The 14,941-nt window shown below is 41.2% G+C and overlaps 1 protein-coding gene across 4 annotated transcripts in view; it reads right to left on the reverse strand.

Moving 5' to 3' along the window:
• The window catches only part of EPS8 (epidermal growth factor receptor pathway substrate 8), a 104,187-nt gene that overhangs the window by 88,156 nt on the left and 1,090 nt on the right, over window positions 1-14,941 (reverse strand). For all 4 annotated transcript variants that reach the window (XM_019515593.1, XM_019515591.1, XM_019515592.1 and 1 more), the window contains exons 2-3: window positions 9,403-9,491; window positions 7,259-7,332 (exon numbers count right to left, since the gene is read on the reverse strand). In XM_019515593.1, coding sequence (XP_019371138.1) covers window positions 7,259-7,332; window positions 9,403-9,464 — 136 coding nt within the window. In that variant the 5' untranslated portion in view covers window positions 9,465-9,491. The remainder of the gene's footprint in view (window positions 1-7,258; window positions 7,333-9,402; window positions 9,492-14,941) is intronic.

Consider the following 14,941-nt stretch of genomic DNA (forward strand, 5'->3'; position numbering starts at 1 on the left):
CCCCCCCCATCAGTATGGGGAAAAAAGCACCTCATCTTATAATTGCATACAAGGAAACCTCATTAAATACACTGTCTATTATTAAACTGCTGCCAAAAGCAGCATGTGCTCACTCTTGGAAACCAACTATGAAGTTGATTAAATTCAGCTAACACTGAGTATGACTATAAAACACATGACCCATATATTTTTTTTTTCAATTTTGTTTCAAGAGTCAGCTCAGTTCCAAATTCTACTGTGCAAAGCTAATAGTCAAGTTCCAAATTTTGACTGAGCAGAGCTCAATCATTGAAGTCAGTGTGGCTTTGCCACTGGACAAGCATCCTCTCTCCCAGACCCATCAGTATGGGACTCTGGATGCTTCCCAAATCCATGGCAGGCATACTGTGCGTTAGCCCCAAGCCCAGAGGCCTTGGGGTTGCTTCTCACCAACAGCTGCAAGAAGCAAATTCGGGGAGGGGGGAGGGAGAGGGAGTGTTAAGGCAGTCCCCTATTGTCACAAAACTGTGCAGTCCAGTTACCTGCATTTGGGGAAACTCAAAGGGGTCAGACTGCCTGGAGTGCAAGAGAAAAGCCTCACCCTGGTACTACACTTGACCTTAGGCCACAAGAGGCCAAGGCGGAATATTGGGGAAACATACTATACTACAAACCTACCACAAAGATAAGTTAATGCAGCCTACCTGAGTAAGATGTATGGCAGTGCCCACTGTGCTCAGTCCCACCCAGCACTAACTCTTTCAAGTCATGGTGAGCCACTACACTGAATACATTTAGAATTTATCTTCACTCCTACAGTTAAGCTGCGACTTTCTTTCCATTTGCAATGATCCTTGTTTCTTCGCCAGCCTTAAATGTCTGGAAAACATCACCAAATGGGACCCAAAATAGAAGGATTCTAACTGAACTATCACCTCCTCTCATTTGATTAGTTTGGTCCTGCCCTCCATGAGATGGAGCTAGAGCTGGACCAGGTATTCCTGCACCTCATCTCTATATACATTTTTGGAGGATCCCAAGACTTTTGACAAGAACATCCAGTTCTAGTCACAAGTGAAGGCTAATTAACACAAGGCTCTTTTCTGGGTGTAGAGGGGTAGGGTAACCTGGAGTAGATGCACATACTCAGCAATGCTGTATTGTGGGACACCATGGCTTGAAACTCTGTTGAATATGCAGGGAATGAGCCCAATGAACTCTACGGTAAATCATTAGTCTTTTGGCTTTGGATTAATATCATACACAGTTTGTACTAGATCTAAGTAGGTTCAAAAGTGCTGCTTAAAAGTGTATTTATGCAGTACCTGTGCCTAAACTTGAAGCAGTTTCAAAAAAGGTAAAAATACACCAATTCTGAATGAACTAAGTATTTGGGTACCCATAGTAATTTGTCTATATGCAAGTTACTGCTGGAATGTTTATTTCAAAGCCAGTGTTTTCAAATGTACCCCTAATTTCCATGTGCTCTGGGAGACCAGGGTCTGAAAATAAAGCTGTGGGGTGGGTGAAGGGGCTTTTATCAAAAAAAGTTGAGGGAGGCAGAAGGCAAAGGGGACACCCCTCTCTCCCCCAGATTATTTTTTTCTGGTGTAGCAGTGGTAGGGTGACAAATTCAAGATAAACCTCCAATGATTAGATTCTATGTCTGGAAAATTATAACAAATATATAAATATTCCATATATAGAATCTAATTATTGTGAGGGTCATCTTATATTCAAGTAAATACAGTAATGCAGAGCTAATCCTTCTGCTCCCCCTGGTCCCTCCCAAACACTGTATTAGTAAAAGCTTCTATTTTATCTTTAATTGGATGAAAATGTGGTTTATATGTGATGATGTGTCATACCATCTGCACCCCACTTTTCAGAATCCTAGATCCACCCATGAGTGCAGGAATGCACAAAAACTTCTTAACACTGGGGAAAAGGAGGGTATTATAGACATGCTGAAGTCAGCTGGGTGAGACGATGGCTTCTCAAAATATTGCAATTAAAACAGTTACATTACTTTTCAGAAGCATTTTTTTCTAGCTAGGTGTTACGAAGGCCCCCATGTGCATAGCAGGAGGCATGATTGTGGGTTCACACATTAGATACAATGATGCATTATTGTTGCTTTAGGGGGAGCCTAATCCTGGGTTCCTCCTGCATTGACAAGAAGAAGGCTCCCACAACTGAGAGTCTCCCTTCTTGAGGGGGCTCCCAGCCATGGGAGCTACACGCAGCTGGGACCAAGAGTCCTGTGCTTGATGGACCTCTCACTACCAGCTACGCCACACACAGCCCGGACTGGGAGTCCCACACCTGACAGGGCTCTCAGTCCTGGCTGCACATGTGCACGACTGAAGGTCCCATCCGGTACCGGGACTCAGTCCCAGATGCGTGTTTCATACAGCCAGGACCAATATGCCAGTCATGAGTCTAGGTTCCAGCTGCACGCGTGAGCCCAGCGTTTCATGTACCCCCAAGCTTTGGGGAGGACAGTAGCTGCATTCTCCCAGGCCCAGGGGTTTCACACTGGGCATGGTGCACCTCCATGACTGGGAGCCCTGTCAGCTGATGGGCTCCCAACCACAAGAAAGACCCTACTACACACACAGTCTTAAAGTAATTGCAAAATTGACCAATTAATTGTGCTATACCTGAAATGTGTGTGTGGGGAGGAAGGGGGTGTCTAAATGGCCTATATGCTGCTTTTGTCTCTTTTCTCCAATTTACAGATATTTGGTGGCACTGACAGCCTAATGTTCTTTTGCTTCTACAGAACTAAGAACACAAGTAGCACATTGCATATTTTTATGTCAGTTTCCTGCCAATGTGTCTTGCATCTGACCTACAAGATAATTGAATCTCCAAGCCCATTCAGTTCTTGGCAACTGCAGCTGTGGTTTTGTGATATATCTACTACTATAGGAAATAGAGCAAGATGGCCAAATCATTTTATATGGGCTATCAGTCAGCAATTACACAGTACAAGCGTCAGTTAATACTGGCCTGGACTGAATTTTAATAGGTATTCAGAGGTGAAACTATTTTGTCCAGTACTGGTTCCAAATCTATCCATCTGTCTCTGTTTTTACCCATACATGAAAATTACACACCTGAAATTATCTACTATGTTGAAAATAAAATTCTCAGGAAACTGTATCACCTAACTACAGATAAAACCAAGAACACATGGCACATAGCTATGCCAATTTTGCTACGCATAGTAACAGAAACTTAATGGACTTTTCCTATAATAATAATAATAATAAACTAGAAAAAGCCAGACATTTTAACTTTAATATTCTGGACCTACAAAAAGTAGAATGATGTAACTGAACCCTGATTGTTACTCTTTTTTACCCATAGCCTAATGCTATAAACATACACAATTTTGTCTGTCAAGTGAATGCACGCAAAATGCAGAAATTCCTACTAAAAAAAAAAAAAAGATCACCAAGGTATTTGGTAAAAAAAAATATAAACAGGAGCTGCACTGGAACATATAACAAGAGTTGGGTTTTTAGTCCTTTTCTTAGTCGCCTAGCCACAGTTTATCACCTTTCTTCAGAAAATTACCTTATGCTATTTTTCCCCCCGCAAACTCACATCCAGCCCTTGTGTTATCTCAAGTACAGGGTATGCACTGTGTCTCCTCTATGGTGACATCTTTAACCCACGTAGTGCCCTAGGGTTGATATAGGGAGACTATTCCACTGAGGGCTAGGTCCAGGCCCCAAGCAGTAATAAGAACTGGCCAGGCATGCCTCATTTAACCCTTAATGCCTTATCCTGGGCCACTTCCAATCTCTTTCCCCAAGACATTTTTCTGTACTACTTTTGATGCTCATAACTATTCACTCTGTCACCTCTGGATTTTAGTACCATCTTCTTCCTGGTAATTCCTCCCTCACTGGGATCCCTACCCAAGACTCTGAGTAGATATTACTCCTTTGGCTTCCCAGCCTGTGTTAACCTTCTCTACCTAACTAATAGTCTTTATAAGGCTATAGTAGGTGAAGTCAAAAATGGTAGACAGACTAGCTCTTAAGGGGGATGCCTGTCTATACATAATATGAGGTTCTGGTCGCATATGTCCCTAGTTCTAGTCAACATTGGTTTGTGACAGCAAACTGGGATTTACTTGTAATGCAATTTTAATATATATTTTAATACAATAGTTTTACAAGCTGTGCATGTGTGCAAATACTGAATTTAAACCATTCAGAATCAAGCTAGAAGAGGCTTTTAAAAAATAAACTTCATAAAAAAATCAGAGTTTTAATACTTGATGCCTAGCTGTTTACATTTAAAAAAAAATTCTGGGTGTTCAGTATAGAAAGCAAGTGAGTTTGCAAATAGCAACCATAAAAAAATTGGTGCTGTCACAGAATCCTGAACTTTGAGAATCTGAGCTAGGCAAACTAGAATATCTTAGGGTTTATGTAATTTTAGGAATATTTTGGTTAGATCACAAAGTCTGGATGCTAACATTGCAAGAGTGATTTATATTGCCCTATTGTACTTACAAGCAATTCACACTTCCACAATAACAAAACTAATGTAAAATCTGTGGAAATGGAGATCTTCCCTTGATATATTTTATTAGACCAAATAAAGTAGTTAGAAAAATTGTTCTTTGCAAGTTTTTGGACACAAACAACCTTCTTTAGCCATAGAGAGAATCTGCTGCTGTCATAGATTCTCCCTATGCCTAAAGAAGAGTGTAAGAGAGAACCAGGTGTAGCACAGCATAAGAGATAACCAAGTTTAGCACAAAGCTTAATAATAGGGCAGAGTGGCAACAGGCTGTTAGCTCAGGGTGCCTACACATGATTAGGAGCCCTGCTTTAACTCATAGAATCAATGAGTCGGAAGGGACCTAGACAGATCATCTAGTCTGACCCCCTGCCATGGGCAGGAAGGAGCACTGGGGGTGGCAGGGGTCATAAGATCCCAGCCAGGTGCCTATCCAGTCTCCTCTTGAAGACTTCCAGGGAAGGTGAGAGTACCACCTCTCTGGGAAGCCCATTCCAGGCTCTGGCCACCCTTACAGTGAAGTAGTTCTTCCTAATATCTAACCTAAACCTATCCTCTCTCAGCCTGTGGCCATTGTTTCTGGTGACCCCAAGGAGGGCCCTGGTGAACAGACTTTCCCCGAGTCCCTGCTGGTGGCCCCTGATAAGGTTGTAGGCAGCCACAAGATCCCCCCTCAGTCTCCTCTTCTGGAAACTCATGGTGCTTTACACAAAGTGCCATGAGTTAAAGCCCCACACCCCTCCCCTGACCCAACAAATATTTGCTTGTTGGGGGGTAGGAGAGGGAGAGGGGTAAAAATTGAGCCTGCCTGCACTGGCCCTAGCCAGCAGGCAGGGGTGCTCCAGCGACCTCTGAGGAGGCTGCTGAATTGCCCCACTCCCTAACCCCACACCCAGCTTGGGATCATTTGAGGCTATGAAAGCATCTAGCATAGCACCTGATAATCTGAACACAGATGCTTTCATAGCATCTGACAAAACAAGCTGTTGCCCACAAAAGTTTATGCCTTTTTGAATGACTTAGTTTCTATGGTGTCACCCTGCCTTGCCTTCCGCTTGACTTGAAATTAACATGGCTAACTACTGCTCCCTGCAGAGCTGAATGGTGTTTCTGTTATCAAAACCCAACCCAATCTCACTGACTTTTCTGTTAGCCTGTGGGGCCAAAGAGGAAAAAGGGATGCATAAAGAAGATTATCTACAAATATGTTATTTCATTAAGTACTTTAAGCATTCATAATGGAGATTGATTAACACGAAACATAAGAGAATCCAAGAGTGATCTAAGTTAATAGAAAGCTCTCAGTTAAGCCTCCTTCATTTGCCCACTGTACTCATGTCTGTGCTTTCTCCAGATCCCAGTCTACACATTAACAAATATAAAAATTTATTTCCAGTAGGGAACACCAGTTCACAAACACATCCCATGTATTATGCAACACTACAGAATATACAGTAATAATCTATAATTGCTAATTAATAGCTGTAAAAATGCATTTCCTTTTCTCAAGCACTTAGAGGGAAAGTAATGCCAGAGTACTGAAATGCAATTACCACTTTATGGATTAAGCAAATGTAGTTGATTTTGGTTTACTTTAACCTCTCCCCAGACTACAAGAGCAGTTCTTGGCAGAGATTTTTCTACCCAATTGAAAGATTAAAACAGTAAAAAAACAAAAACAAAAACAAAAAAAAAAACACAGAAAGATTAAGCTGTCACATCCAAAATCATAAAGCCATCAAGGGCATGTGCGTATGGCATGATGCAATGCCAGAGTTACCCAGGCTACCTTATTCAGTAAGTCCAATTAGCCAGGACAGAGCACTGCATTAACATGGCTATTTCGCTTCCCTTTCCCCAGCTGACATTTTCAGAGATGGTTTCAGTATCTCAACACAGGAATTCATTGTGCCATGATGATATACTCTAAATGACAGTGCGGGGAACAGAAGTGAAAAGTCCAGACTCCTAGCATCCTCCTGTAACTATTAACCCATGATTCAAGGGAGGACAAATGTTAGGCCCATTCAGCTTGACAGAGTTAGTAGTTATGTTCAACAATAATAAACTTCTTTCGTCTTCAGTCCTTTCTAGCCAAGGAACTGCAAGTGGTTTATAAACAATAATTGATTAAGCCTAATGCCAAGACTGTGACAGGTAAATATTATTATTGCCTTTTTGCAAAACAGAGAAACTAAAGGGGTTGTCACAGTACATAATTATCATGAAGTAATCTACCATGGATATTACTCTACTGTAAATTTACCCTGTGGTAAAGAAAGGAGACACAACCAGCTCTGGCAAGCTAGCTGCCTGCACTAGGCACTTTTATACTGCCTGGCCACTCAGCTTCAACACAGGGTAAAAGTGAAGTCACTGTGTGTAAAATGTGTTGTGTCTGTCCCCTGATTCATGGAATGTTTATTTAGCTGTGATAAGTCTGTGACACCACTGGGAACAGACCCCAGATCTCCCAAGTTCACACTGTCCACCTTATTGAAGGAGTAGTGTTCTGGTCCCACATTAAGTACTGTATCAGTGTTACCCCCCCCTTACGGTTAGTGGTTGGAAACGATCTATAAAATTATATAAAATATAAAAATATATCACACAAAACATTCTCTAGCACAATTAGATTCGACTCAGATATGATTTTATGATATCCCAATACTTACATTGTCATAATTGATATATAACCAAATAATAGATTTAAAATCCCAGAAGGCAACCTTACCATAGAGAGCCTTTGCACTCGTTTTCGAACTTTGTTCCCGTTCTGCCTGTGCAAAGGTGGGTGAGCCATATCCGCTGTAATAAAATGATCACGGTTAGTTTATTTACAGGTCTGTAAAGTACAAGTAGAAGGCCTTCATGAAGGCTTGTAAATATATACAAGGACACACTCATACCCTAGTACTACCAATTGGGGCAACAATAATGCACATCCCATGTCATGTGCTAATCATGCACGATTTACTCATACTGTAAACTACCTGGAGCAGAGCATGGGTTTGTACAGAGCACAGTGGGCCTTGGTCCAAGATTGGGGCTTCCAGTTACTACTAGAAAACAATTATTACTGTCATCAACATAATAAATAACAATAACAACAACATGTCAAAAAGGACTTTGAATTTGGTGTGATTTTTCCCTCATTTTTTTTTAACGTGAAACTGTCTACTGTTCTAAAAGTTCAGTGTTTCTCTTATGAAAAAGGAAAAGACCAATTGATTACACTGGGCTATAATGAAAAGAACAAGAAATTTCTTCCCTGAGTAAATACAAGAATGTTTCACAAATATCCAAAAGGCAGGCTACAGTGGCACCTCAGGATAATGTGCATGTTACACTTAAACCATGCTAAATCTGTGGGATGTTAAGTGGTATTAAAGTTAGAATGTGCTATAAGCAGTCGCACGTTAAGGGTTAATACAATTTCCTGTCTGCACCAATCTCACTTGCCACTATAGGACTAGTGGGAAGAGGTGTAACTAAGAGCTCAGACACCCTCTCTCTATTCCTGCTTTGGGTGGCAGGGGAGAGGCCAGAGGAGTAGTGGCAGAAACATGGAGCTTGGAGGCTTAGAGGCCTGGGTACTATGGCTTCACTCCACAGCCCCCAACTCCCTTCCTCCTCCCCACCCCCACTTCTCATCCTGGAGTGGTGGGAAAGGCCTTTGCTGCAGAAATTAACCTCAGCTCCATGCTGGGGCCAGGGCTACCAGAGTTTAGTATGGTGGCAGCATGGAGCCACAGGGAAGCACATGTCCTTGTTGTCTAAGGCTCCATCCTTCTGCTGTGCAAAATCCTGGGGATCCATCCTGGTAGTACAGTCCTCTTTCTGCTCCCCGCCTTAACCCCTAGACTAGAATGGGAGGTGTGGAGGGAAGCCACAGCACCCATTAAGTTGCCTAGCTAGGAGACAGCCAGCAATGCTTGGGAAAAATGGACCAGGAGGCATGGGAAAATTTCAATTAACTTTGAGTAAATGAGTTAATTGAACATTTCTGTGGCCTTTGTCTGGTTCTGAGTGAAAGCCTTGGAGGGCTGAGACTTGGTTGGGGGGTAAGGGGTGGAAGCTGGGATCAGGTCAGCAGGGGCTAATGGAGGGCTCCCCACAGCACAGACCTTACCCACTATCCCCATCCAAGGACAGGAATGCAGAAACCTGCAAAGGGAAGCCAGTGCCCCCATGCCTTTCCACCTCCCAGCTCCATACCCAGACTATTGCAATTGCCCTCCTGGAATCGGCAGGGCAGGGTCCCACCTGCTACTAGACAGTACCATCCCCTGGGCAACAGACAAAAGAAATGCATGCTCTTCAGTACTAGATTAAAATCAGTTCATTTCTGTAGACCGATGCCCTGCCTCTGTCAGTTAGCAATATGTCACCTGCCCAGGAAAGGTCAGGTACCAGCCCCCACCAGTAAACATATACACACATTATGCCATTCTGTGCAAGGGGAGAGGGAGATATTTTCTGACCCATGTAAAGAATGGTCTAACCTCTGAAGAAGGAGATAAATTTATGCTTGGATTTAGCACAGACTTAATCATTTAATTATCCAAACATAAATTGGGGTCACCCTCTCCAAACAAACAAATACATATCTTATTGCTGCTGTGGTATATCTCCTTGCTACAGACAGGCTGAAGAGGCCATTCAACAATATGGCTTTAAATTACTACCACTAAGACAAAAAAATGCAATGTATTGAGGTTGTTTTTCAATGTGGTTACATAATACAGAATCTGAGAATTCTCTTTCAAAAGTGTCACATTTTTATTATGGCTATTGATGATTTTTGTTTTGCTTACAAATGAGAAAACAAACTTATTTTTTCTTGGTAGGTGAGGGAAAGAGTGAAGGAGAACTTACTTGATTTGAGAAGTGTAATTTCCATATCCACCAGAAGGGGTATTTGAAATATGTCCATTCATTCTAATCTTCACTCACTAAGGGAAACTCTGGAGGAAAAATAAATATGTTAAGTTTATATGCTGGAATTATACACATAGGTTGGGTATGGAAGTAGAAACAATTAGAAAAATATGATACACATCTGAAAGTTAAGAAGGAAGCACCACACACAATTTAAAATTATTGTAATAGTTACAGTAGATTCTAGGGGTGCTCCTATAATACTCTAGAAGCCTGTAACGCTCCATGCCATTGAAGAGTAGAATAAAGGATGGCTCCTGTCCACAGGAGCAAACAGTCTAAGATTACATAAAACATTCTTAAAGTTTAAATGTAAACAGTTTGGTATCCCAGAAGAATCCACTGTGTGTTAAAAAAGGCTACATTTGAAGAACTTGTAAACAATGAAACTTCTTTGTCCACAATATTAAGGTGAGGTATCCTCCATATGTACATGGAAGATTTACATTAATATTGGGGAAAAAAACATTCAATGGATGGATGGATGTAAGAGGAAAGGAAAAAAACCACCTTGATATTTGGGAAATAGCTGTAAGACTGAAGTAGATAATATTCTAGGCAAATCAAGTATCTAACAGCACTGATCTGAGTCATGGTTGCCAAACTTAAAACACAGAGAACAATCCACTTTACATGATCAACTAAAATACGAAGTAGTGTCTTATTCTCTATAGCTTTTTGTCACATCACTCGATGCTGTTTTCTCTCATCTTTTAAATTCATGTCTCTCCCTCTTGAGACATGGTACATGTCATCGACAGGGAAAGTTTGAAGGAACTAAGTATTTTTAGCTTAGAGAAAAGGAGATGTAGAAGAAATAACAGTTTTCAAATATTTGAAAGGTTTGACATAAAGATGATGTAGACCAAATACTTTCCCTTGTTTCAGAGAGCAGGATACAATACAATGGGTTTAAACTTCTGCAAAATGTCAGAGGAAAAAATTTCAGGGTGGGATGGAGGAAGGGGAGGAGGGAAGAGACACACAAAACCTAATTTTCAATGTGCTACTGCCCTGACAGTAAAGAATTTATCCACGGAAGTTGTGGAATCTTATTCATGGGAGGTGTTCAAGAGAAGGCTGTATAAGCATTTGTCTGAGAAACAAGTTTAGAAATGAAGCATCTTGCTAGTTTGTGCAGGGGATTGGTCCCTGGAGGTTCCTTCTAACTCCCTAATTTTTTTCCCCCTATAGAATGGATAATTTACTACTTCCCTGTACTTGGCTAAATTAAAACATTCTGTGATCTCAGCAAAATTTGCCAGCTCACAATTCACCCCTCCTTTTAGATCAATAAATATACTAAACACCATGGCATCTAGTCCTGATCTCTTGGTTGTGCTACTACTAACATCTTTCTACATGGAGAATTGCTCATTTATTCTTATACCCCTCATCCTCTCCCCTGTGTCCCTTAGTTCTTTAGTTTGACATCCCTTTCCCATTCACCCTGTATTTAGTTTCCTTTGAGTGACTGAATGAAAAGCTTAACTAAAATATATCCACCAGTTGTCTTTTATGCATCATTTATAATAAGCTTTCAAAACTGTTAACGGTTCATTAATTGCACTGGTCTCACCATTTCATGATCTGTGTGTTTACATGTTAAACTTCACAGCTGTATTTTCAGGGAACTACTGTTTTTCTAGATCTAGATGGAGGCAAATTGATTGTTTCCAGAATTTTTAAAATTCTTGAGATTGAGTATAAACATCCCATTCCTCCAATACAGATTACCTTATTTAACAGGAATAGTATATGTTTATTGACAGCTACATTAATCTTTGATTTCGTAAAAAATCCCTAGTATTTTGTTTCTATTTATAGCCTTTACTTTGTAAAATGAGGGAAAGAAACAAATATCTTCAGTAAAAATCAAATCATATATTAAGACTTGCAATAAATATATGGAGCAAGGCATACAGACTGCAATTAAAATTTAAACTGGAATGCAGTGCTGTTTACACTCATTTACAATAGCTCATGAAGTAGATTTTCATGTGATCAGAAAAAAGCAGCATTTTTAGTTACATAGACTATTATAAATAGTTTTTTTTAATGCATCTTCTATACTTCTTTTAAGTTAAATGAAGAATACTCTGGAAATTGTCATGATACATACATACTTAAAACCCCTTTCAATTCTTACGCCAAGCCACCCCAGGAAATCAAACCAAACTATATAATAGTAAAAAAAAATTGCTCTTAATTACTGAAATTGCATTCCTTTTAAGCCCAACATGCTAAAATGATACACTAATAACATTCAACATTTTAAACCCAAGTGCGTCAAAAACAGTTTTAGGAAAATATTTGCTTTTCTTTAAACCAAATGTGTAATGGTCGGGGGAAACAATTTAAAAAAAAAAAAATCTCAACAAAACTGTCCCACAGAAAAAACACTAAGAAAACAGTGTTAAACAAGTTACTCCCTAACAACAGCTAACAACAACTCCACTTCCTTTTTAATTTTTCCTCTCACCTCAACCCAGCAGTTTACAATTAAGTAAACTGGTATCACTTGCAGATATTTTTAGGATAAACATCCTTCAAAATTACCTGTAATATGTACCTGTAAATGGACTTGAATCATCAGAATGGTATTTATGAAACTTTTTTCCCCTACAGAGTATTATCTGCTTCAAGGTACTACTATACTTTAATACTGCTATGAGAAATTAGTATCAAAAGGAATAAAACCCCAATTATAAATTAAAGTAATACCATAGGTAAAAAATATATAACAGACATAATCAGTGCAGTACTATCACAGCAGAGTTTTTACTTCGAAAAAGATGACTGCATGATATCCTGCATGGATTTCTCAATGCTAGGTGGTGGGCAGCAGAATAAAACGTAAGGTCTGGAGCTTTTGTACTGATTCAGTTATTTCAATGAGGCACTGATTAAAAAAAGAAGATAACATTGTAAAAATTAGTAGAAACCCTAATACCAGTAAAAGGGTACTTTATGATGACATAACTTAATTCATAAAACATAACCATTTCTAAGCATGTGAATAATGTGGCGGTGAGAACTGTACCATTTTCACCACACCACCATCATTAGCAGTACACTGTATATGTATAAACAAGTTGGTAACTAGTAACATTGAAATTTGATGCCACCTGATTTGCTATACATACCTAGGATAATTTTTTGTATAGCTATCTGACAGAATCATAGTAAAACTGAGCTGGGAGGGACCTCTGAGGTTATCTAGTTCAACTCCATGCTCAAGACAGGATCAGCAGCTCTAACTAACCTTAACCCTAACAAACCATTCCTGTCAAATGTTTGCCTAAACCACTCTTCAGAAATTTCCAAAGATGGAGATTCCATCATTTCTCTGGGAAGCCTGTTCCAATGTTTAACCACCAGCAGAGTGAGAAAATTCCTCCTACCATTTAACCTAAATTTCCATTGCTACAGTTTTAGACCATTGATCCTAGTTTTGTTCACTGCAGCCAGAGAAGAGTCTACGGTATCTTCTTTATAACCACCCATCAGGCATTTGAAGACTTACTAAATTGCCCTTTCGCCCTCTCTCTCCAGACTAAATAATTCTAATTCTTTTCTCCTTTCTTGGTAAATCATCTTTCCCAGACCTCTAAATCTTTGTGCTACTCTTTTGGACTCTTAAAATGGACTCTAATTATTCCACATCTTTTTTGAAGTTCAGGGTCCAAAATTGGACCCAGTATTCCAGGTGAGGCTGAACCATTACCAAACCGACTGGAAGGAACATTTTCCTTGTTTTGCAAGTGACTTAACATTAACATAGCCTAATATACTATTGCTTTGGGTTTGTTGGTTTTTCCATACACTGTTGGCTCATATTCAGTTTATGCTCTGCTGTAATCCCCAGGTGCTAGTTTTCCACCATGGAAGCCTAACTGAGCATTCCCCAGTCTGTATTTGTCAAGTCAAGTCAAATCAGTCCCGAGACCTCGTGGACCATTGGGAAACCTCTGATGTATCAATAACTTCCTTCCATTCTTCCCAGTCTTTTGCAACCCTTGTACAGTCAGTCAGTTTTAATCCTGTCCAGTTTTTGATCTCGGTGGTTCTGCTTGTCCCAGGTCTTCCTCCTCCTCTTCATCCATCCACAGCAACCTACACGATGGTGTTGGTAAGTGTGTTGGGCCTTCTTGTTACATGTCCAAACCACTGCATTTTTTTTCTTATGATTTCAAGTAAGGATTCGCATTTGCTAACTCCCTGTCTGATTTGATCTTTCACATATTTATTTGTTCTGTGTGCAGCGTAGGGTGGGTAGAAGTCTTCTGAAGCACCACATTTCAAAGGTCTCAATTTGCTTTTCCAGTGCCCTAGTGTATGTTCAGGTCTCATAGCCAGAGCTGCTGAAGTGACAATAGTATATAATAGGTGGAGTTTTGTTTAATTGTGAGGTTGCTGCTAGTTCAAGATTTCCTTCAGCTTTGCTAATTGTTCAATGGTAATGACTATTTTTGAGTGTACTACTTTTTTCCACTTTGTTTGTACTACTTCTGTGATGGCTGCTTCAAGGTATTTAAAGTGTATTACTTCTTCTAGCTTCTCATTACTAATTTTTGCTGATGCATCATTATTACTTGCTGATGTTATCGTTACTTACTGTACTTGTTACTGTATTTGTTGGGGTGGGCAAAATATAGCTCGTATATTTTATACGGCCTGCAATAGGTCCTTCAGCCTCACCCGGCTCAGGTGTGGGGAGCAGCCCAGGCCGTGGCACATGCGGCTGGTCCCACTGCCCCTGGGTGTGCAGCAGGCCTGGGGTGGCTCAGCAGCTGGACTTCACTTCTCAGAAGCCCTGGTAGTGGTGGCTGCTTCCAGTTGCCACTGCCACTGTTGCCACTGGACCCAGCCCTGCTGCCCAGGCACCTCAGTTTGCCCACTGTGCACCCAACCAGGGATGCCGGACAGAGCAGGTGGGCAGGGTGTCCATAGAGACTGGCTCAGGACCTCTGTGGGCAGGGCACACTCAGCCAGGTAGATAGGATCAGGCCATCGGTGGGCAGGGAGCAGAGTCCAATAGTAGGACAGGCAAGTGGGGCTGGGATCACCAGGCAGTGACTGTGCAGGGCCAGGGCAGAACTGAGATCTGCTCCCCTCACAACAAATAGTGATCGGTCCAAACTGGGAGGAGGGCACAGTGCGCATCCATGATCCAGTTCCTGATGCAGTTGAGTGCTGTGGGGCAGCCCTGATAGATTGTGGCCAGAATAGGCTCCACCATGCTACTGGGCTGCACCGCTTCACAGCCATACTGTACTGGGGCTGTCCGCGCACATGCGTGCTGGGGCAGGCGCAGCAGGTGCTGGGTCACAGGTGTGAATTCCACACCCCCCTCCCAAGTCAGGCTAGTCATGATCTGTTGTGCAAGGAGTGGATCACAGCTCTGCCCTGACCCCAGCCCCACACTGGCACCTCCCCTCCCTCCCTCCCACAGGAACCCCCAGTTTGGGTCTCA

This window comes from Gavialis gangeticus, unplaced genomic scaffold, assembly GCF_001723915.1.
Source record: "Gavialis gangeticus isolate Ggan-Ray unplaced genomic scaffold, GavGan_comp1, whole genome shotgun sequence".
Taxonomy (NCBI): Eukaryota; Metazoa; Chordata; order Crocodylia; family Gavialidae; genus Gavialis; species Gavialis gangeticus.